Source organism: Cyclospora cayetanensis, unplaced genomic scaffold, assembly GCF_002999335.1.
Source record: "Cyclospora cayetanensis isolate NF1_C8 unplaced genomic scaffold, CcayRef3 CcayRef3_contig_17, whole genome shotgun sequence".
In the NCBI taxonomy this organism is placed as follows: domain Eukaryota; phylum Apicomplexa; class Conoidasida; order Eucoccidiorida; family Eimeriidae; genus Cyclospora; species Cyclospora cayetanensis.
The window spans coordinates 122,690-146,492 of NW_020312114.1; the positions used below are offsets into that span (position 1 = coordinate 122,690).

Here is a 23,803-nt window from a genome sequence, read left to right on the forward strand (position 1 = left end):
CAAGATGCACACCCCACTAAAACAGCTCCCATGCGACCAAGGGGCCCTGTACGTATATGTATATCTATATATGTATATAGTGATATGCATACATATATACATATATGCATGCAGGTAGATATGTATGTATATATACATGGTTGTGTTCATGTACGCAAGTATATATATATGTATGGTGTGCATACATGCCAAACGCTGCACTCCTTGGGCCAAGTTTACAGGAAAGTATACAAAGAGGCATTCCCATGGAAGTATGCAAGAAAGGAGATAGATGCATGAACAGCAGCAAAATGACCCGCAATGCCATGCCAGCACAGCTATTTTGAAAAAAAAAACACACACACACATTGAGAGACATGCAGATCTGAGCGCGTCAACGGAGCCGCTACTTGGATGTGACCGCTCCTACATGAAATGCCATTTGTACAGCGCACCATGATCAAGCAGAAAACGCTTGTTTCAACTCGAAAGGCATTTAACTCTCGCTTAACCCGAGTGCCTCGACTGCCTTCCGCGAGTAGGGCGTCTATGCTGCCTACCTGTAGAACTCGCAGTACTGCTTGTCATAACGAATATCGCCCAAGAGGGACTCAACGCATCCTGCGCTCTCTGCTGGAGGGTATGCGAAGAGGGTAGAGGCACTGATTGCGCCGAGATTCGGAGGGGCAGATATTGGTCGAGACAGCGAGGGGATACCCGCCGCGTTCAGATCCTCAGAAGAGGCATCCTGTAGAGTTTCTACCAGCCTTGAGAGGGAGCCCCCCTGGGCCCCATGGAGTGAGGCCGGCCCATATTGAGTTGAAGCTGCCCCCTGTAGCTTGGGGGCCTCTCCGGATTCCCCATTGGCGTTGGTAACGAGGGGCACTTCCGAGTAGGACCCCCGCGGGCAGTCTGCCGCCTGTTGAGCCTCGCTGAGGCCCCTGGAGAGCAGTTCTAACGCCCCAATGGCCTCCATATGCGGTCGGAAGCAGGGGAGAGGCTGGCTGTGGTGTCTATGCGCCGGCTCCTCGTGACGCTGCAATGGAAGAAACGTGCATCACGCGCTAGAAGCAGCACAAATCGACGACTCTATTCAGAAATAAAGCCGGTTGTTCCCTTGTTCTCCTTTTCCCTTGTCCTCCTCTATCCGCTGCCTATTTCCTTCGCCTTGTGCCACGTGATCGGACGCTTGCAACGAGGGGTATGCAGTGCTAGAGATCCCAAAAAACTCTGGCTGCAGCGCGCAGACACCCCTCGATGCGCGAAATTTTGGGTCTACCTTGCTTTGGGGAGAGAAAAGGGGTGTAGGGATTGCCGTTCATATGCGGCTAGACCAGCGATGCGCCAGGGAGAGAGTGCGGGTAGGCGCTTTCCAGCCTCTCTCTCACCCCGACTTTCTGCCTCGAGGACACAACCACGTGACTCAGCCTGTAGTTGTTTCCACAGCTGCATGTAAAACAAAAAAGATCAAAGAGTCCTGCAGTCCATCGCCGAGAGCGCCCCGCCCGCCGTCCGCCAGCGCCGCACAGCGGGCAGCTGTGCTCAGTACTGGAAAATCCTCAGAGCAGCCCGGTACCGCCCCATGAAAATTCAACTGGCCTCAAGTAATCAGTCAAAAAAACGGGGAAAAGAACCCTCGCAGCGCCAACGGAATAGGGCCTCGGCGTGAGCAACGGCCAGCAGAACCTACTCAACCTGCTGCTGCCTGTGGGGGGAGGTGGGGGCGCAGAAGCGAACTCCTCACTACCGCTAGCGCTTCTTCTTGGCCTCGATCTTATTCCTACCGCTACAAAACACTTGTTCTGTGCCATGATAAAATGTATTTGACTCTTGGTGCCTCATGATTTTTGGCCGCAGGTCGCTCTCGCGTACAAATTAGCCATTTCAGCTACAGCCCCGTGCACTCTGAACGCACCGTACACCACAGGAAAACTCCAAAGTAACAAAAAACCGCGCGTTTTCCTTGCAGCACACAGCAGCGTATGCGTTAGGCACGCCGTAGAACCTGCGGCCCGTGGTGCGGGACCTGGCGCTCATCTGACGAAGGCTGCCTAATATCGCAAGAAATACATCATCACGCTTTCGGCCTTGTAAAACGCAATAGAAGGGCACTTGAACGTGAGTTACGCCGCAAAGTGATTATTGTTTCAGATACTAGCCAACCGAACCACTGAAGCAGAGGCGCTGCCTGTGCAACAAGAACTCGTTCTGCACCAGCGCTGCGAGCTACGCTACACTCAAACGCTTTCTGCTGCACTAGCGATATCTAGCTTAATTAGTAAAAGAATTGACTAATTAACTTGTCTGCTCATATGTCTTACTTATTGCAGAGTACTGTTCGCTCGATACAAGGACTCTAATTTGTGCCCCTGGACACTATGTGTGATCTGCAACAAGCTGTGGCCCTTCGGGGTGCTTAGAAGGCGCCGTTGTGCTCATCTAGCTGGTTCTCTGCCCTCATTTCATAATGTTGAGGAAAACGGACACTAGGGGACGGGTTTCTGCGGGAAACATTCAAGAACATATCAAATTTTTGTAGAGTCTGCGGTTGAAGCTCTCCCTCCAGACATCAGATGGGATGTTACAATTGATGGGACTGTTTTCCGATAAAGCTGTTCCCTGCTCATCTACAGGTAGTAGACGGGAATGTCAAAATTCCTCATTACACTGGTCAGGTGACGACCCAGTGTTGTCGTAATTCGGAAATCTGGCTTTTGTTCGCAATCACCTGAGGAAAGGCCCTCAGGCCTTGGAAGTACACGCTGGCTCAACATCGGCTGAAGTGGCAAAGGCCGGCCTGGGTGCTGATGTGTCCAGAGCCGAAGGCGTGAATTTGCAGACGATAAGGTGTGTATTGGTGTGTCAATGAGGTCATTCCGACCATAAAAGTATCACGGTCTTGATGGGCAAGGTACTAAACGATTTCATCAGCCCACTGGGGTTGTAACTCGATATATAACATCCAGATAGCAAAATCAGCTAGTTCTCCGACCGTCATGCTTTTGTTGGGAGAAGCACTTGATTGGTGACTCTTTTCGTGCAGACAAAGTCGTCTGCCTAAAGGGACAACGCGAGCACAAGTATTCATAGAAGCCTTGACTTATCGGTCTATGCGATCTCAGCTCAACAGTTGTAAGAGAATTGAGAATTCATAACTAGATTTATTAATCAATAGATAGATATAGCGCGAAGTATGAAACAAGGGTAAGCAAAAGCCACAACATAGATGAACAGCTACCTGACTAGTGGCTTATCTCAACTCTACCCAAATTGTTGCATCAGCTAGCCGTATAATGGGCACCGGTTCAGCAAACTAAATTTACGGTGGGTCTTCTGCAAAATGGATTTTTTGACTTTGGGGAACAAATGGCCGCAGCCCCTGCGTTGGTAAGTAAAAACAAAAGGACAAGTCGGGATCTAGAACCTCTGTATTGTGGGTTTGTGTCAACCGGCCCTGAATACAGCCTATGGGAACGAGAAAAAACAATCAGTGGGAACCCGCACTCCTAGGTAGCCCCAGATAGCCCTCAACAACGCATCTCTCTCTTTTGTGGGAGGTCGAGCCTATACTCCGAAAAGAAACGCACGTGCAAAAGGCCAAAGAACATGAATAACGGGACTGGCCCAACAAAAGTAGGCTACTTGGTGAACAAAGAAGCGGATGATAACGGAAAGCCACCGACACGGGTGCGACGTAGTGAAGAGGGCCAAACAGATAGTCGGAGTTTGGGATCGACCACGGGACAATTCTGTACGTATGCACGCTCACATTAATGGTCAAGAAACGCTGGCGCTACTCAATACTGGATGTCAAGTAAATATGTTATTCGAGCATATGGCGCACATGTGTAACAAGTCTGCTCACTCGTAAGCGCAGTCTCTAAGAGTCACGACTGCATACAGCCGGTAAAACGCATGATCCAGCAAAGCTTCAGAAGGTGACAGCTATTTTCGATTGAAATCTGGTCATGTTGTCTTGATACATGACTTCTACATAGGACCCGTGCACCATGATGTAATCCTAGATATACCATGGGTGACCCAACAAAAGGCACCCATGCATCCACAGCTGCGCGCTGTGAAGCTTAGTGTGCAGATAAACGTTAGGAGAAGAAGTATTCTTGGTCTTCCCGAAACTGCTCACTTCACGAATGATTAGCAGTGTAGGTTCGCTACCTCCACAAGGTGGGCAGAGACTTCATGCGGGTAGCTTAACACTGTAGTAAGAGAAGACGGTTCTGAGCATGCATTCCACCAGTTAATTCTCCGATGGGTCATTCTTAAAATCTTTTGTTGACATTTTAGCCGAAGAGTAGCAGAAATGGGCGAATATCAAGCGGGGTTTGTAGATATGCAAAAATACAGAGTAGATGCCAGCAGACTGACCACCTGCTGGTCGTTCTGCCGAGCATATTGAGCTAAGTTCTTGGTCAGTTTTAAGCCATCCCTCACAAGTAGCACACGGTTTACAGCATGTAATACAGATTGAGCGGCAGGCGGGTGATTGGGCATAGCGCGTTGGTGGTGCGGGGAAAGGAAGGAAGATGGTGCTTGTGCGTCAGCTTGAAGCACCTAAACATGACCGCTTTGACACAGAGGCTCACGGGACCTCATATTGGAGAATTATTTTGACAAGCCACACCCGTCTGCCAGGCGCAGAACAGTGTTTCACCCGTACCCGCAAAGTCGAGTGTATATGTATGCGTATAAAGGTTTCAAAACCAGAGCTTTTCTGAAACGAAATTGCTCAAGATTTAAATGAGCCTATCAAGGAAAGGTGGATGGTTGAATACTTGGAACGCATCTACGTATCCAGCCGGAATGCTCAGCAGCACCTACAGTACTCACGTTCCCTTCAGCTGTGTTTCTGAGGGCAGGGAGGTATTCGCCTTTAATGACAACAAATGTGTGTTCGAGAGCTCCTTGTTTGGGTTTCAAGAACTGAGCCAGGCCTGGCAAAAACTGAAGCAATCAAGGAGCGGCCTTCATGCACCTGCCAGAACATTGAGAAATCCTATGGGCTTGCGTCGTCTTACTGGAAAATGCATTCGTAGAATCTCTCGGATCGCTGCTCCTCCGACTACTCTACTTTATGAACAGAGGAAGCCAATGCCCCAGCAGGGACGCATTACGGCCGCCTTGCCGCTTTTCCGGTACTTGTGCTGCCCACTTATGAGTCTTATCGGGGCAGCAGACGTAGCTGTGGGTGCAGCTATAAGCTTTCATAAGCACGAAATCACTGCCCCCTATTCTCGTTGATTCATCAAAGCTGAACAGCGGTATCCAGTACGGCAACGGAAACTTTGTAAGGTATGGTGAGGCTTAATCCGGTGCACTTAGATGGGTGCCACTCTACTGCGTAAATCATCCAGCAGTCGACAATGCATCAAATGAATAACTTAAAGACCTGCTAATTCTGGGGCTGTTCAGTGACTTGGGGGCCTCCTGCCGTACTTTACTGTAAAGTACGTTGGGGGCTTCGCCGACGTGCTCTCCAGATGCCCCAGCGATTCACTAACGTTCATCGCAGCCGCTCCTGTCTGTGATAATTCACAATATTATTAACATTGATTAAGCTTTTTGTGCACTTTAGAAGTATGCATCTGCTACTGTTGCCCAAATATAGGAAGGTAGAAGCTCCAGGCATTACCAAGTTGTAAATGGCTTGCTGTGGGTTAAACGAAAGCGAGTATCCGTCGCATCTAACTTCTGACTTTGCTTTGCAGTATTATTCTGCGCATAGCATACGGTAATGCTCTTAGGAGCCACGGGCGGCGGTTAAAGTACAGCGGGGAAGCTTTGACGGTCTTCTTGGTGGCTTGGGATGCGTTCCGCCGCAGAGGGGTATGCACAATCATGTCCACGACGCCACCAGCTACAGCACCTCAATTTTACTAGACCTGGGCTTTGCAAAGCCTTCTGGCTCCTAAATTGAATTAGCCTTTCCTGACCATGAACCGTATTGTTGGGTTGTCGAAGTCTGAGGGTCAGGACAGCGCCCAAGTTTCTGTTGACGCACTCATCAAGGAGCACATTTCTTCCTTTACTCCTGCTGTCACGACTCAGAAGGCCAATGACTCACTCTTATGCTGATGTGAAAATGCTCTATAGGTTCCGCAGGAGCATTCTTCGGGGCTGGGATCTGAAATTTGTTCGTGCGTTCTGCCGAGTTTTTTGTTGACCCGCCTGCACATTGACCAGAAAATTACCACTGCGATGGGCAGGCTATAGGAGATAAGCCAGGAAGTGGTCAGACGAAGATGTCTGCGGCTAGGGATGACTGAAGCCAATCGAAATGCTCCCACTAATCAATTCACTTCCTTCGTTCATTGAGTTCGCTAAAAGTTAAAGCTGCCACAACGCTCAGTATTCAATTGCTTTGGAAGTTTCAAATGGCGCCGAATTTTTTGCGGACTTTGTCGCGCAACCAAGACCCGTGCGGAGGTGAAGGATCCACAGAGAGACGTAGAAGTGTCGGATTCTATGGCTTTAGAAGGCCTAAAATCGCATTCAAGATAAATTTCTCGTGAAATGCGGTGATGAAAAACAACGTAGGCGGTTGACGGAGCAGCAGTTGACCAACTCACTGCCTGCAGGAAAATTTGCGGCTGTTTGGGAGAACAATGCTGGTCGTCATGGAGCCTACTCTTAGCGCTCCTTATTTGCTTCTGCGCATACGTTACCTGAAATAGCTACCTTTATTAACGGATATTACTTCGACGCTGCCAGTTTTAAATAAAAATGTATCCTCTACTCCCAGATATATGCGTGAGCAGTCTCGGGAATTATTGGTCTGTCATGCTCGGTAACAGTGCTGAATTAATGCGCATTTTACTCGCTCTTGCATTTCATTTCTGTTTTCCCGTAGCGGAAGGCCCACGCTTGTTAGCATTCCGACGACAACGAGCGATCGCCCTCATTGTCGGCGCCGCGGTTGTGTTGGTCTGCTCCTTGTTCGTTATAGGCTTGCTAATATTTCTTAGATCCCTTTTTTGTGCACGCATTTGCATTTTTGTTTTACACTGTTTTCGCGTTTCTGTGTGCCTCGGAAGCAGCGATACGGTGGACTCGTTCCACTGTCGTGCATGCAGTTGTTCTCGTCATACCGATACGGGACATCACGGGGTGTGCTTTGATCTGGGGTCAGGGGGAAGGTGTACCAGTCTGAACTACACTTAACACTTCCTACTGCACGTGTTATATTTATCCAAGAATTACTAGAGGTTGACTGCTTGTCCGTCATATATCCTTATGTGTTGCAGAACACTGCTAGTTAGATACAAAAATACCCAATGCTGCACGCCTGTCAGTCAAATGCTATGCTCGTCTAGCTATGGATGGCTTGAATGCGAGTAGAGTGTAGGGACGGCACCTCCGCCTCTCCTCTCATGGCGGGGACTGGGAGATCCACGAACAGGGAAAGAAGATGACTTTTTTTAAAACACTCAATACCGTTTAATCAGATATACTTTAAAGTCTGAAGGTACTATGTGTAGCCCTATAGAGATATTGAATGGAGCTTTGCAAGCATTGCTTAGACACTCACAGTTTTCATGCTCTGCTTGTAACCACACCTGCACTCGATGAAGCATAGGAGGAGTGAAATTACGCATTGCTTTTCCTGATAAGTCTCGTTTATTAAAAAAAGTTACAATTACCTGACGTTTTGATTTTTTAATGAGATCTTAAGGCGATCAAACTCTGATTATTTGGTGGATTGGCCATAATATGCAAAATGTATTGGAGGCTGCTGCCCCCCGACTGAAAAATAGATACGGGTCAAAGTTTCTGTAGCCCGGAAAAAGCTACCCTAAATGACGGAGGGCTCGTTTAATTGGATTAGCCAGCTGTTCAATTTGTGTACATAACAATTTGTGCACTGGAAACGCGGCGTTAGGGGCTGGTCGTTCGGAAACACCACCTCCACCAAGTACATCGTGGCCAGCGTGGTAGTTCTTGTGTTTGCGAAAACATCGAAAAATTACCGCGTGGCCTTCCTTCAAATGCATCTCTAGGGGCCCATCTGTGGGACAGAAAGTCAACTTACCCTGTGCATTGCGGTACTTCCTCTTCGCCTACATCCAATGGTGTTGGGTTTTCGCCGTACTCCCCCCAGAGCCAGAGAAGCGTCTAGCCTACTATAAATCCAATTTCGGACTGCATAAGATCAGCATTCCGCTTCTTAAAACGCGTAGAACAAAACCCACCCACCACAAGTTGTGAATTCATACTGCATTTAATATTTGGATGGCACCGCCGTGAGGACCCTTGGAATGGAATACAAGCGCACTGGAGGTGGGGCACAGGTGTCCTCCCCCTCCTCCACAAGATGGCGTGCGGGTAGAGATGCCGCTGCATGGAGTGATCCAGATCTCTTTGGAGACGGAGACGGGGAGGTGACGCATGAGGAGTTCGATGTAAATGAAGGGTACCCTCAGGAAAATAGCGGGAATAATGCACAGGCGAACAAGCAAAACCGCCGGGCGAGTGAGTGTGCACGGTTCCGGCTGATATAACTTGGCTGAAAATCAGCTATTAGGGTGAAGGTGTATTCCCCGGCTTGGGGTTGCTGTTCTGAGTACTTCCAAGCAGGAATTGCAAGTTAGTACCTATTTGGATGAGCTGCAAAACAAAGGATGAAATTTTTTTAATTCTGTTTCTGCGGTCCATGCGGCAGGCACCTTCTCTCTCTCCGGCTCAGATAGAGAAGCTGACGAGGCCCCACCGGAAGAACCCGCTGCTCCTCGACATCAAAGGAAGCAGCGGCAGCCTCCCCTTAGCGCGAATTCTTTCCTCTTTAACGCCGACGGCTCTCCTAATGATGGAATTCTTTCAATGTACTGCAGTATCAATTACTCGAAAGAGAAGCTGCATAGGTTCAAATTTTTCCAGGTTCAGGAGGACCGCGATGCGCGAAAAGAAGAATGTAAGAAGGAACTGCGTGCAGCGCAAGCCCTTCTAGCGATACATCTTCGCGGAGGAAAGGCGACTGACAAGCCTAGGCTGGGCCAGGATGACTTACAGCAGCAGCAAACACAAGAGGTCCTGAGGGCGGGGGTTCTCGTGAAGAACAAGAAGCGCTACTTGGCACGCTTGGCCGTGGAAGAACGTGTGGATCTACGGGATGATTTGAACACTTTGCTTTCAGAAATCAGGGAAAGCCTGGTCTTGTGTTACCCCTACAACGAGCATCTCTCCCGCTTAGCCCGAAGGCTTGATAAGATTAGTACCCACCCGGACCTATGGGCGAAGTACCGTCCGCGCCTCGTTAAGATGCATGTGCACGGTTTTTTAGAGAGGTGGAAATATGCGGGATATCCCCCGAATCCTAGCAAGCTGTTACAAAGCGACCAAGCTGACCCGCCACCGGAGACTGAAGATCGGTATGTGCACCCTACAGAGGAGTGTATGGGCGACGATCCCTACAGGAAAAACGCCTGGGAAGACGAGCAGCAAAGCTCGATACCCCCTCATGGATTTCAACTACCCCAAGAACATGCAGATATTGGAAGAGGACAAGCAGGCCAAGGTGCTCGAGAAGGGCCATACCCTGAGGAAAATGGTATGGTAATAACTCTGGCCTTGTGGGCATAAAGGAAATTCACTTTTGATTCACAGTTCTGCCTTTCGGATCTTCTGTATTTAATTGCATACATAATTGTATAGCTAGCCTTACCGTGCATACGCGCACGACAGGGAACATGGGCACACCTCTTTCTACAGGGTGGGGGTGCACTGGGCACGAGTGCAACGCTGCAGCATCTTTCAGCAGTAGATAAATTTTTGCACCCACTGTGTTCCACTTGCGTTTCGTGTGTTTTATGTCAGGCCCCTCTGCTGAGGAACTTGCGGAATTACGGCAGAAGCAGCGCGAGGCGAAGGAGAAGAGGCAAAAACTAAGAATGGAGGCGCAGCAACAACTATTATTATCGTCCAACAATAAGGCGGAATCCGGGAATGATTCAGTACCTTGAGGTGCTGCCGCGCAGCTAAGAATAGTACGCTCTCACCCAGAGAGCACTAGCATCATAGTGAGGCGAACTTGAGGTACAGCCCAAATAAGGTCTCTCATCATGAGGCATCTTTGCTTTCAATTATACAACAAGCTGCTTCACGAGAGTAGTCGGTCTTTTGGCATTCACCGCTTTCGCGCTTGACACAGAAACACGTTTTTTGTAAGCCTTATACTTGAATTTAGCTGCCCCCTTGCTTCTTTTAGGAGATGGTGTTCTGAACGACCACCCCTCCAGGCGGTAATTTCAGGAATCGAATTCCTCCCTAAGCAAAGTGAACAGCTGGCTGATTCAGTTAATTTGTCCCTTCGTCATTTATGATTGCGGACCCGGACTTGTTGAAGACTTCGCGTAAAGGATTTAGAGGTCGCCTTCTTGTACTGTTACTATACATGTGAGTGTCTGATACTAAAAGCCGCAGGAGCCAGCTCCTGAAAACTAATTTTCCATCCACTCCTCCCTTTGCCGCTTAGAGTTATTAATCTGCACGCTTTCAGGTGCCAGTGAACACATGGATGTGGAATCATCGTTGCTAACTCCGCAGCTAGCTGCCTTCTCAGTACATTACACAGTTTTCTGCTAAAATTCTCTTGGGTGCATTGAAACTACTCGCGTTAGATTAGAGGTGCGAGCCAAAGACCAACCAAATCCAATATCAGCTGATTTAGGCTGGGATTAAAAAACTTCAGAGGAAATTAGCTTGGCGTTTGGTTCTTTACCAACTATACACCATGCAAAAATCTTATTTTCAGTGTTCAAGCAGCTCGTTTGCATTGTTTACATCTTGGTGCCGCGTATGTCTGCGGGGCTGCGGTCTAGGAGGTTGGAGAGATCGCTAACTTTCTGATCCTTGGTGCTAGGGCCTCCATTTGCATGCACACCAGTGTAGAGACTTTTATCGTCATGAAATTTATTGGCTAGTGCCTTTGTTCCTGTGTATACTGGCCCCCCTGCGCTTGATAGCTGTGAAACAAGATCCTGGTATCCCATTTTCTTTTTTTCGGCTATTAGCTGAAGGGCCTGTTCAAACTCAGCGGGAGATATCGTCTTGGCACCTTTTTGCTTCACCTTGGCGAAAATCAAGTCTGCATCTGTCGTAGTGTAGAGTTTGCAGAATATCTTGCAATCCTTACATACCTTTACAAACGTCCTGCCGTCCATGGAGGCGCAGTTGTGCGTAAATTGGTCGAAGACTGCCTGGACCGACATTTTATATTGTGACGAAAATGACTTTCCCGTGGAGCGAGAGCCTGGAATACACGGCACAGTGGAGTTACTTGGCCATACATGTTCAGCTGCTTGCTTCTCACCAATATTTTGGCATTATTATTTCCATTCTTATATTATAATGCTGTGTAGAGTTACGCTGAGAAAGAATTTGTTGCAGCTTAAATGAAAATATGAATTACATGTAATATTCATCGATCGCGCTGCATTCCCGATGCATGGAAACGTGAAGGAATTCTATGAGAAGTGGGCTTCTAGGCTCCAAGTTCTTACCCTTTTAGCTAGTTAGCAGCGTATTTATGTCTCATGTTACTAAATATATGTGATGAAGCACAAGGGCTGCTCATGTGCTATGCAGAGAAGCTGAGGCAGAGGGTGCGGGGCGTTGGCTGCTTTTGAGCGCACGCGCACTTGGTAGACTTGTTGGGCGCAAATGCAGCGAAATATTATGCAATGTATCCCATATGGGCCACAACTGTCTTTGAAGCCTAGCAGTTGCTGAATTGCGGTAAAGAAGCAAAATCGTTCCCCCGGAATGAGTTGACGACATCTTATGGTTTCTTCCTCATTAGAAAATCCATTGAACGCCGCCCTGGAGCGTTGCACGATGGATGAATGTACTAGTTAATATTCTATCGTGCACTGCTTTCCGCCTAGAATGAAATGGTGTATGACACGGAGACCAGTGGTGTGACCCTCAAAGTGCCTAACGTCAACCCCCACCAAAGTGTGTCATGTCACTTTGCCAAACAGAGCTCAAAAACGTAGGGCTCAGGCATAAAATCATCGTTTTGTCTTAATATCTATCTGATTCCTGTTTTTGCTGAGTGCGCGTGCAAGAGTTTTGTAGAAAAGTGCAATGCGAAACAAAGTGACATCGGATTTGAAGAAGCAAATTCGGCGAGGCTCACATACAGGGAACAGACTACTTTCCATTTATGCTCTACTTGAGGAATACCGGATACTCAGTGTACAATAGGGTATATATCTAGCAGTTCCTTACATCCTGGAAAGGACCATACACTTGCATCTGGTTTAAACATGCTCCTTCTGAAGGAAGCACAGAAAAAGATTCCAACGAGCAAGGCAATCCCAATCAAGTAAATGGCTAGATGTCGTTGGTGGCAAACGTGCATGTTTCTGGCTCATTCTCTGGCTCTGGAAGAGAAGTTGTATTCCTCAGGTAGTTATCCTGCAGCTAGCCATCCTTTGAAGCAAGGGTGACGCACCGCCGCAGAACAGCCCCGCCACTGCTTTTGCTCTCAATGCTGCCTGAATGTACTCTCTGACATTTTCTGTTTTCTTTAGAAGACAGGCCCCTCTCTAAATGGAAAACCAGTCTGTGCTGCAGGGTTGAGTGCACATCTTTTTAAAGCAGCACTGCAAAATGTTGCCACGGCAAGAAACAATACGACAACGCTGATGCGCCTCTACTGAGTACTTTCGCCACCAAAACTAGACATTACTTTCCATGAGCAGCTACACAATTATCAACCTGATTTCTTATGTTGCCGCCCACAATAGGAATGCTGAAGTTTTGGGCATCGCTGCTTCTGTTATTGTGTTCTACCCTCCGCTACTCTCATGTGCTGTTCCCATCGAAGCCAATGTATACGTTCCTTCATGTTTTAGTCAAGGGGTCTTCTTATGGGGGTTGAAAGCCAGACTAATCATTTTGCTGTTCCGCTAACCAGCACTAGCTGCGATGTTATGTGCCTTCTGATCTCTGATCTTTGCACTGTGTAAAGCAACATACTGATGGAATACACCGCCTTATTAGTGAAAAAGGCTCCTGGGATATTCGCCTTTTAATATACTTCCCTGCATGCGACAAAATTTTAGCCTAATACTCCGAGTGACATGCAAGGCCGGGTGTAAAGTTCCACTGAACGCCGTTGCAATAATGCAGTTACAATGCAAACATTAGCCACAAATCCAATGAACGCAGGGTCATCCACATCATCGTGGGTTTTGCCTTGCTTTTGAAAATTCCAGTGTTCCCATGCCGGCTGTTGATGCCCTTTTTGTTGCTACTACTGCTGTAGCTATTAGTATGATTGCTTGTGCTGCTGCTATTGATACTCTCTCTGGTGCTGGTCTTGCTGTCTCTCTTGCACACATCTTGCACAGTCGCAGGTAAACCTGTAGCTGTCGAGTAGCGCCTGTCTTTTTTTCTGCGGTAGCGACAGGGGCACGTACGAAATAGTAAGCTCGTCTCCCTCGGCAATTGGCCTTTCAGCTCGCAATGTGATGCTTGCATCTTCAATGTTCTCGACAGAGCAATTAGGTATGCAGCTGTGGTTGCAGCACGCCTGCAGTAAGTACACCCCGGCGGCCCTGAGAACCATCAGACTCCCCTCGTTGGTGGCTCCCCACATCAACAGCGACTGTGCATTCCGCATGAGTGTCCCATAGAGGAATGCCAGGCCCTCGATTCCCAGCAACGCAGTAGCAATATCAGATCCAAGCACTGCTGAAATCTTCATGTCCAGAACTGCTCGCAGATCCAGGCAAGCGATGCTCAAATCGAATGCACTGTGCGCCTCCGTTGCCTCTGCTCTTGCTAGCCGCAAGAATGGCCTGCATGCTTCTGCGTACGCGTTCTCTAGGCTCCACCCACCCATTGCGTGCAAACTGGCCGTTGTTGCAGCAATCCTCGCCACAACCCTCGCCAAGGCCTCTAACCCAACCGGATTTTCGTGGTCCTCTTCTACTGGAAGGCCAGAACTCCCATTGAGTCGCCGCTGGTCCTTCCCTCGTAGGGTACGGAGGCCCTCAGGAGACAAGAACTCCTGCCAGCCAAACACACGCCGCACTGATGATACATCAGAAGGATTCTTACTGCTGCTGTTGCTTGGAGGTTTGCTCTGTGTGGCCCTGAGGTAGCCGTCCATGCCGCGTTTGCGGGAACTAGGGGACTGCATGCAAAATGGATCCGTAGTTGCCTCCCCTACAGGAATGGGGCAGCCGAATGCCTGCTGATGGCAATGGGAACTGCAGAACCAAAAAGTGTGGCCCTCTCCGTCATGCATACAAACACCAGTTTCTTCAGAAGCTTCTGATTGTGTTTGCGGCAACACGGTTCCTTCCCCTTGCTGCCCGTCTTCGGCTTGAACAGCATTTGCAGTACTGAGTACTTCTGTATCTGTGGCATTTCGAGGCGCAGAAGTTCCGCATAGTCGTACCTTGCATCTATGGCTTTCGTTGCTGCTGTCGGATAATTGTTCTTTCTGGAAGGGCCTGATTTTAAGACAGTTTTCGCAGAACGTGTAAGCATCAGCTGCAGCTGAGGCCCTCACAGGCCAAGCAACAATTGGGGACTCTACGAGAAGGGACTGCCCTGGATTTGCTGGAGCATTGGCCCTCATTTCCTTCCCATGGGGACCCAGGACAATCGAAAATGAATACGGGGCGCACAGCGCCGCATAGTCGGATGCCCACTCGAAGTCCTCCATGAGGTAACCTTACGGCTTAAATGCAGCCTTAAAGGAGGAATATGACGCAGTTTATTAAGAAAAGTAAATGCTAAAAGGATCGGAAAAAGACCTTGTGGTGAAAAGGGGATAGCACTTCAGAAGGACTGGGGGGATCTTGCTACGGAGTACGTGTGGAAGATGGTAAGTATTTGTAAAGGGGCTAGCCTTCCACGTTGGATATCAAATCCTCGAATTTATAATTAGGGAAAGACTGCGACTTTACTGATATTCTTGCCTTAAGAAAAGGTGTAGAAATGTACGGAAGGCCGAGCCGACTCTACTAAACCCAAATCATGCATGCACAGGTACTACCAGAGATTTGAAGTTTCCCAGGTGTTTTGAACTGAGCCACCAAGCATTCTATACGAAACTTTAGGTTTACCGCTCATGCACTTGGTATGTATCCCACTAAAGAGTGGATGTTCTACACCATTGCTAGGGGAAAGGTAGGTGTACAAGCTGAAGCTTCCGAACCTTGAGTATCTCACTACAGTGCCAATATAGTGGAGCCTCTGTGCATCGAATATTCCATTAAAATGCATCCAGACCTTTCTTGGCAGCCCATTTGCATGGTTGAATACCTCCACAAAGATGAACTCGCCCACATGAGAGTAGCTTGTACCCTGGACTATGCCATCCCCATCTGCCAGTGGGATTAAGCTCTCCTTTCAGTGATCGGGAGGCTTTCTTTAAGGTTTTTTCGAAGATAAGTGCTCTCTCTACAGCTTCATGGGGCGTATCGGGTCAACTTACTCTCGGGCAACTCTTGCTACAGGGTCAGTATTTAGTCGATAGTTATGTAGATATTGATTCCACGGTTTGGCTATTATTTTTTCTACATGCTCATCAGTTGCTCTGTGCTCCAAATGTGCCTGCAGTGTGTCTGTGTGCAAAGGTGTGGCTCGTGCTAGGACTGCTCACAGCGCGCAGGTGCCTACACCCCCGTTGTATTTCCTTCCCGCAGGCAACAACATGGCAGAATGGGGGTTTGAGAGTAATTAGATAGCTTTAAAGAGGGTCTAACTGATTGTGTGGCGGGGAAAACTACACTTGGTCACCTATTACTACGCCATCAATATTCTATCACGAATTAATAAAAGATTGATCTACTAGATTGGCATTCGGTAGACCTGATTTGCTGCAGAGTGAATAAGGTGTAGTACGATAAGAACCATCGTTGTGTGCCTCTCCACTAGACGCCATGTGCAAGTAGCTTTGAATGATCGGAGTGCCCATAGCATGCATTGGCAACGTCTAATGAAAACAGTCAATCATACAGTTCCAAGATATCAAGAACCACGAACACCCTCGGAGACTTTGCTCATCCACGCCAGTAGCCTAGATGCCATTACCTTTGGCACACTTTACTAGCAGCCAATACACGTCCCAGGCAGAGATGTGAACCTCACGACAACTCGTCCTTCAAAAGCTGTAGTTGGTCTACTGGTAAGGCCAAAATCCCCTGACACGATAGGGTATGGCATGCTCCAGGGAAGGCGGATGCAGCTCGCAAGGGATTTGTGGGCAGCCATGCAAATTCCCATCGTTCTAATTACAAACCTAATTATCACTGATAAGCAAGTTTAAGGGTGTCAGGGATAATTAGAAGCACTATGAAGCTCGAGCATATTCTCAAAGGCCACCGCTGTGGCTGGTGCTGGCCAGAGTTTCTTAAACACGATGTGGTAGCAAAGTCCTCTTATATGGGGTAAGTGTGCCCGTGCGGAGATCACAAACTCGATGGCCGCTCTGCCGAAGCTTCCTAAGGCCCCTCCAAAATGTAACTCAAGAACAAATCCATCGATTTCACGTTTTGGGGCTTGGTGCGAATTCTCTACATGACATAGCTGGGACAGATTGTTCCCCTGCATCAATGCTCACTGGGCCGCCTGCTGCACGCCTGCAAGTCAAACACCGGCACCAAGAACAAGAATGCTTTTCTATCAGAAACAGGTAGATGCATCAGGACAATATACAATTCAATGCAAAATAAAAGCTCAAAGATTATTCGGACTTCCCTCACTGGTGTTCTACATTGATGTGTGCAAGCTAAGGTAAGGCTGCCGAGATAGCTTCCTCGCCAGCCCAGTAGGCGAAAGAACCGCTTCCAGCCCAAGCAGCTACCTGGAACAAATATTTTTGCTGTTTGTTGATTCTTCAACCTTGACCATAATTGAGGTCGAATCTATTGCCATGGGGAAAGAGTACACACATAAACGAATTCTGGGATGATATCCTTCCTGACGATCGTCCTCCTCATGCACAATCCCTTCTAGTTCACACTATGGACGAGCATCCATCTGGAGCTGGGGGCTCTGATCAACGATGGACGTGCAGGGCTCCTACCTGTTGGAGCAACTACGAAGAGAGAATTTGGAGGCGCGACTGTAGTGCTGGCGCGCAGCATACGCTACCTTGTCTGTAGGCCGAGAGCAGGAGGAGGGAGGAGCTTTGTCGAAAGCACACTTCATCGCTTTCCTTTGAGGTTTGCCACGCTTTCAGGAGAGTGCTGTTATAGCGGAAAGCATAGTTGGCTCGTTGCATGGTGCGCCAATTACGGCAACCGTCCCATCAAGTTCAAAGGGGTTTGTTGTGTCTGAAGCAGAAGATGCATATATTAGGCCTGCTGCATGCTTAAAATTCAGCCGTGCCTTGAAATACCCTAGGCCTTAGATGGATCATAAAATCAAGACCCATTGTTCAAAGTTATTTTGGGACGTGAGCCGTCTCGAGACACAGGACATACTTGGAGGCCTCGCAAAAGTCCAACAACACGTGCAAGTTGACAGACACATTTCTAGTTTCGTCTTAAAAGTGGGAAAAGAATCTCTTATACAGGGTGAGGAATGCACCACGTATTTTCAGTCCATCTCATTAGTCGCTGTCCTTCCTTATACCTTCCCATATACTCAGAGCAAAATGTGTTTTCTTCGGAATAATTGCAAGGAATCTGTAAACTAGCACAGGTGGCGAATACCACTAAAATCAAGGTATATCAGTTTACACCAGAGTTGTATGGTAAATCAAATCACAAGGAAAAAAGTAGGAGCAAGGCATGCTTCCTACCATTCTGACGGTCGGCAGCGCCACAGTATGTCCCGACAATGTTAAGAGAACCAGTTGATTTGTCGGACTAACGCGGGACTTCGCTTTTGACACTATCAGAGAGTGCATTTTGGAGCCGTTGAGACAATGGTTTTACGATATTTTAACGACTCGACAAGGGGATTTCTAAGTGCCCTCTGACCATCTTTTCACCCCAGCGTCAACGTGACTCGCCACGAAGAATGCTTTTTCATGAAACTTCTTAAGCCAGCTGATATATTATTTTTATAGAATATACTAGGCGGAGGTCGACAGAGATTTCGACATTATAATGCAATATGTCACCACAATGCTCCAACCAATGGCCTCACACGGGCCGAAGCGATGGCTGGCGCCGCAACGAAAATCTAATTTGCGGAGGGACTAAATTTGTTGCGTACGTTTTCTCTGCCTTTCTAGTCCTTGTACTGCGCTGCTCACTTCCGACAGAAGGTACATTAGTCAACGTTGAGGGGCCTTCTCAGCGGGGAGTGAGGGCGTATAATGACGAATACAACTATGCATTCCATCCACACAAGGTATGATCATCGCATTCCCGTGAGGTGACAAGCGTTTCTGGAGAGCATGAAATTCAAGTGATTTTAGTGCCACACCTTATGTGTAGCGTGGAGGCCAGCGAGCGGTCTCAGATGCCAGCACGCGGAGAAATCCAGAGGCTCCGATGAAGCACAAATAACGAATTGGGTAAACAGATACGTGGCGGTGATAAGCGAACGAAAGGCCTGCGCAGTTTCACGCAGACATGTGCTTGTTTCCTGTTGCAGGATGATCGCAAGAAGTTTACTGGTTTGATGGAGCAAGCCAAAATGGGGCAACACGGCAGAAATTTCTTGGAGACACGAGGCTTCGGAATCCTCCCAATCCTAGGCCCAGCCATGAGCTTCTCTGCTCTGCGCAGCACTGCTCCGTCCGCTTTCAGCCGGCAACTCCTCGGGGGAGCTCGGAGAGGGCAGGCTGTGCGTGCCGTTCGCGGACCACAGGCAACCCCCGCACCCCGTATCTTTCAACCAGGTCAGCATGAAATTTTCGCATGCCAGCTGCTGATTGACTGAAAACTGTTTTAACGAGGGACTGGGGACGAAACTGGGAGTTCGTAAAATTACGGGCAGTCGCTTACGCAGACTACACGCCTACAGAAACCGACTACTACTGGAAGCTCATTTTGCTGAACTGAAGGTGCCAGTGGGATGTAGATTTCTTCCTTCCAACGCTTTGCCTCCTCCTGTTAACGTGAAAGATTGATAATGGGTGACTTCAAGTGCTTTTGCGCACACAGGCGGGGGCCCCAGACAAGGTCCTCTTTTCCAGCCCACTGAGCGTTCTCCTGGCTTAGCTGCAGCTGCTAGCCGGGCTGCGCGTACTCCATTTGTTTCCGAAAAGGCAGAGATTTCCAAGCGCACACGCGACCGGCTAGGAGCACTTGCAGAGCGGTACAAGAATGACATGGAAGGAAATCTGGGAACAGGGCTGTCTGGGTACACACCTAAAGTCACGACCGGAATACCTCTCAGAGGAGCTCTAAAAATACCGCCTTTACAAGCCCCCATATTGCCACCTAGGCAGGTTAGCAGGTTGATTTCCAGGTATGAACCAGGAAACCCTCAGGAGGGAGAGCTCGGAAAGCAAAGGAATGAAGGGGCACGTAAGCGACAAGAAGAGGAGGCTGAGAGACAACAGAAGGAAAAGGAGCGGAAACAGCAGGAGGAGGAGGCACGTAAACGACGAGAAGAGGAGGAACGGAGACGGCAGGAGGAAGAGGAGGCACGGAGACGGCAACAGGAAGAGGCTCAGAGACGGCAACAGGAAGAGGCTCGGAGACGACAAGAAGAGGAGGCACGTAAACGACGAGAAGAGGAGGAACGGAGACGGCAACAGGAAGAGGAGGCGCGGAGACGGCAACAGGAAGAAGCTCGGAGACGACAAGAAGAGGAGGCACGTAAACGACGAGAAGAGGAGGAACGGAGACGGCAACAGGAAGAGGCGCGGAGACGGCAACAGGAAGAAGCTCGGAGACGACAAGAAGAGGAGGCACGTAAACGACGAGAAGAGGGGGAACGGAGACGGCAACAGGAAGCGGAGGCGCGGAGACGGCAACAGGAAGAGGCTCAGAGACGGCAACAGGAGGAGGCACGTAAACGACGAGAAGAGGAGGAACGGAGACGGCAGGAGGAAGCGGAGGCGCGGAGACGACGGGAGGAAGCGGAGGCGCGGAGACGACGGGAGGAAGAGGAAGCGCGGAGAAAGAGAGAAGCCGAGCTCGAGAAAAAGCGCGAAGAAGCCATACGTGCCATCCCACGTGCTGAGCCTGGCAGTAAGCCAATGAAAAAGGTGCCGGGGGGCCTCCAAGAGGCACTTTCAAAGGCCCTCCAACGCAAAGCGGGGATTGTCACGTCAGCACCTCCGCCACCTCCACCAGCTGTCACTACGCAAACAGCAGAACAACTTCTGGCAGAGGCGCAGGAAATGTTCAGAGAAATTGATGAAGCCGCAGAAAGTGAGAAGAAGCTGCAGGGGACCACTGGAAACTTTAAGACTGGGGCGTGTGTACATGCAGAGTCCGTGGGAAAAGTTGAGAGCCTCTGGCCCAGGAGCAATGATGTCCTCGCACTGTTCGCGATTGTGTGTAAACGTGCGCAGAAAGCAAGAACTTAATCCAGCCGGAGCTGCCGGGGCTAGTTAAAAGCGACTTCATAGGCGAATCTGGTGCGTTGAAGGCTTCGCGCACTCTCTTCGAAGGTCCTAGGTGCTGGTTTGCTGCGTGGATAGTCGGCGAAGCCTGGTTGTAGCCTAATTGTAGTGTGGCGTGAATTTTCTGGTATGTTCCTGCTGGCATGTGTGGGTCTCTTCTCGTCGTCTGCGTTTTTAGAAAAACAAGCAGAAAGTAATCCTTCTATTGAGTCCGGAATACCTGCCGAGCATATGCAGAAGGCGCTTGCTGTTTTTGACTCAAAAGGAAAACCTCATTTCACAAAAGGTCCCCCCAAGATAATAGTGGCAAAATATGATGACCCTAGAACTGGTTAGCCGAAAAGCAACGAGGACACAGGTTGCGCCGTGCTCAGCCTTTAGTTTAAGACACTTGCATATCGGACCAAGCACACTGCCAGGGTTACAATTTGTACGAGCTCCCACACGCTGTCTGGTGCATTGCTGCGCTGCAGGCTGTCACACCATGAGTACAAATTGGAGTCCTTGCTCTACCAACTGTGGACAGGGTAAACGGGTATCCTTCACGCGAGAACTGGTGCCCAAAGGCTGCTTGACGACTGTACACGAGGAAATCTGCGTAAACACCACAGGGTGCATATGTAGGTATCACCCAGCAAGGCTGTTCTGGCACAATACAGCGCTTTAAGCGCATCCGCAGCTGTCAACACTCAAGCCCACATATATAGGATTTGCACAGCAACGGTTGAATTGGTATCGTACCCAGACCCCCTGTGGGTTTACCACAACCCCGTGTCTACAAAAATGTGACACTTTGATGTCGAACGTTGTTGCGTAGGCGGGAAGATGTTGTACGACAACCTTTTAGGAAGCTACCAAGGGCTTCCAGATGCCGCTAGAGAAGAGCTGGGTCGCCTTGTCTCGAAATCACTTAACCTGCGTAAGTTGTTTGGCTCAAATATACGGCAGGGGTATAAGGGAATTAGCACAGAGAAGGGCGCACCGAAACCAAGCCGGTAAGAGGCTGGAAGCGGTTTATAGGGTGCCCCTAGGGAGAAAATTCAACTTTGTCATGCCTAGGAGTGTATGACTGCTTCCTCGCAGGGCGGGATGGCAACCGCGTGTGCTTGCAATTTGATACTGGATATACTGTGCGCGCTTACAATGACGAGGGCCTCCTTGGCACTTCTGGGACTGGGTATCACATACGAATGCTTAAAGAAAGTAACAATGTCGAGAAATCTTGCGATCTATCTACTGAGCACAAATATGTCACACGAACTGAATTAGGTAAGCGGGTCAAGACGGCCGCTCTATTGCTTTAAATGTCAATTCTACAGTTTCAACATGGCGGAGCTATTCAATCGAACAGCAATGATCTTGCGTGCAAGCAAGCGTACGTACACAGCTGTATGAAACACCGTCAAAGCAAAAAATGCAGGTAGCGGTGCCTCTTGTATGCAGTCGCGGTCTACTTTTTGCTTCTGTGAGTTTCGCAGTGACAATGAACGAATTCCGCGACAGTAAGCCTACCGTTGGTGTGCCCCGCAGGACTCTGGTGTTACGGTGACAGTACAGTCTTGCTCATGCCAATAGAATAAGGATGCTCGCTAGACGTGCTGCTCCTCTCACTCCCTGCCTTTTCCACTGTTCTCCTTTCCAATGATGTGGTTATATACGACGCTGCTTGGACAAGTCCCTGCGCCATACAGATATGCTACAAGGCCACAATGAAATTCGGGGAAAGCACAATGTGGCGCCGCTTAAATGGAATCCAATGATTGCAGCGAATGTCAAAAAATACTTGGAGTACCAAAATAAGTACCAAGGTTGCCGTATGGAGCATTCGCCAGTTACCACGCGTACTCTGGTAGGTCCGACGTTCGGCTTTCTATACTGTAGCCAAGGATTTTCCGCAGTCCTATTATTACAAGTCGTGTCTCCTCTAGAGAGTCTCGGAAGCTTTTGTGCATTCAGTTTTGGTCTCTTGCCTGCAACTGGATTGGCATGGAATTGTGTATGGGCATGTGGTCTTTTACTGATTGCCGTAGCACGTATTCACCAGTAGACGAATGAATGCGTTTGCTTGACTGTTGTTCACGTGCAGCCTGGCATTCCCCAGGGAACAGGGGAAAATCTGATGACATGCTGCTCTCCTGGAAAAATACCACCTGACGTTGCAAGCATGTGGGCAAGCGAAGCGTATTGTTACAGGTAAGCGCGAATGACCTATACGACAAGCGAATGCCCTGGCCAAGGAAAAGCTCAGCATCGAAAAGACAGCATTGCTCTGTGTCGTGTGTCGATGTATGTATATGCGTAGGCACGGCAAGATCGGTAACCCTTGTACGGGTTATCTGGGACCGAAATGTAGTACAGAGAAGCATGCACACGGCCTCATGACAGGACATTATACAGCGGTTGCCTGGGATAAGTCACAACAAGTAGGCTGCGCCTATACGGTCTGCGACCGCAAGTGCGAAGGGAATCGGAATATCATTTTAATTGGCTGTCAGTACAACCCAGGTGAGCTGCTAGTGAGAAAAGGCCGTTGGGCGATAATGCGCGTACAATGGGCGTCTCGAATGTGCATCGATTATGCGCAGTTCGTTCTGAGTGGGGGAAAATGCTTTGAAAATCACGTTATCTTACAACGAGCCAGCGGCTGTGGCGTTACACTTATCTTTTTCGTGTGCTGTGCGCTTCTTGTGGCAGGTGGGAATATTATAGGTGCATACCCTTATTCTGTAGAATCTGCACGAGAAGCAATGGCAGTTTACCCTTCCATATTGCCAGGAGCTCCTGGCGACGCTGAATCAAGACTTGAATGCGAGAAGTTCAGGATGAAGATGGAGCAGGAGAACCCCAGGGTTGACATAACACGAAAAAAGTCCTCGGGTGAAGATTCGTCTTGAGTCATCCGTCGGGAAATTTCTCAAAGGCATTCCCTTAAGTTCTCTTTCAACGCCGGTCTCTGTGGGAGGACGGCATACGTCAGCAATTCGTATGCAAGGCGTTACGAGTATTGAAAAGGTGAGGAGCGCCCACATGCAAAGTTCTCATATGGATGCATCGCTCAGGTAAACGCTTCCGTTGGACGCCTGCATGGTTCAGGAACGGACGGAGTGCCTGTTCGTCCGTAACTTCATGTGTGCGGTCGTGTTCTCCATGGCGAGTCAGCTACCCCATGGACTCGCTCCGAAGCACAGGACACCATGCGGAGCTCCAACGGCTGTCGCGGCTTGCGGCACAGTCGATGTGATGAATTGTTGCACTCGCATTCAGTGTTTAACACAACTTTCTTCTGCTGCGACTTATGTGTTCGTACGTCTTGAG

The 23,803-nt window shown here is 49.0% G+C and overlaps 4 protein-coding genes across 4 annotated transcripts; 2 read left to right on the forward strand and 2 right to left on the reverse strand.

Moving 5' to 3' along the window:
* Positions 1-8,252: 8,252 nt before the first annotated feature.
* On the forward strand, positions 8,253-9,953 carry LOC34623872. The gene is made up of 3 exons (XM_026337189.1): positions 8,253-8,466; positions 8,657-9,541; positions 9,808-9,953. The coding sequence occupies exons 1-3, from the start codon at positions 8,253-8,255 to the stop codon at positions 9,951-9,953; spliced, it is 1,245 nt and encodes a 414-aa protein (XP_026192974.1).
* Positions 9,954-10,769: 816 nt separating this feature from the next.
* Positions 10,770-11,201, reverse strand: LOC34623873 (tubulin polymerization-promoting protein family member 2). The gene has a single exon (XM_022736979.1). The coding sequence runs from the start codon at positions 11,199-11,201 to the stop codon at positions 10,770-10,772; it is 432 nt and encodes a 143-aa protein (XP_022592352.1).
* A 2,090-nt stretch (positions 11,202-13,291) lies between these two features.
* Positions 13,292-14,674, reverse strand: LOC34623874. The gene has a single exon (XM_022736980.1). The coding sequence runs from the start codon at positions 14,672-14,674 to the stop codon at positions 13,292-13,294; it is 1,383 nt and encodes a 460-aa protein (XP_022592353.1).
* Positions 14,675-16,979: 2,305 nt separating this feature from the next.
* On the forward strand, positions 16,980-23,382 carry LOC34624410. The gene is made up of 14 exons (XM_026337190.1): positions 16,980-17,093; positions 17,198-17,342; positions 17,642-17,737; positions 18,405-18,484; positions 18,565-18,828; positions 19,196-20,294; positions 20,667-20,819; positions 20,962-21,108; positions 21,306-21,407; positions 21,572-21,757; positions 22,180-22,337; positions 22,575-22,681; positions 22,791-22,993; positions 23,183-23,382. Exons 1-14 carry the CDS (start codon positions 16,980-16,982, stop codon positions 23,380-23,382), a joined length of 3,054 nt encoding a protein of 1,017 aa, XP_026192975.1.
* Positions 23,383-23,803: the final 421 nt, after the last annotated feature.

Bases quoted from the DNA above. Each gene is read 5' to 3' on its own strand.
- LOC34624410 (XM_026337190.1), top strand. From the start codon at position 16,980: ATGGACGAGCATCCATCTGGAGCTGGGGGCTCTGATCAACGATGGACG. The intron at 17,094-17,197 runs GCGCAGCATACG...CCACGCTTTCAG, and splicing joins GGCGCGACTGTAGTGCTGGC to GAGAGTGCTGTTATAGCGGA. The intron at 21,109-21,305 runs GTAGGTATCACC...GTTGTTGCGTAG, and splicing joins AAACACCACAGGGTGCATAT to GCGGGAAGATGTTGTACGAC.
- LOC34623872 (XM_026337189.1), top strand. From the start codon at position 8,253: ATGGAATACAAGCGCACTGGAGGTGGGGCACAGGTGTCCTCCCCCTCC. The intron at 8,467-8,656 runs GTGAGTGTGCAC...TCCATGCGGCAG, and splicing joins CAAGCAAAACCGCCGGGCGA to GCACCTTCTCTCTCTCCGGC. The intron at 9,542-9,807 runs GTATGGTAATAA...GTTTTATGTCAG, and splicing joins GCCATACCCTGAGGAAAATG to GCCCCTCTGCTGAGGAACTT.
- LOC34623874 (XM_022736980.1), bottom strand. From the start codon at position 14,674: ATGGAGGACTTCGAGTGGGCATCCGACTATGCGGCGCTGTGCGCCCCG.
- LOC34623873 (XM_022736979.1), bottom strand. From the start codon at position 11,201: ATGTCGGTCCAGGCAGTCTTCGACCAATTTACGCACAACTGCGCCTCC.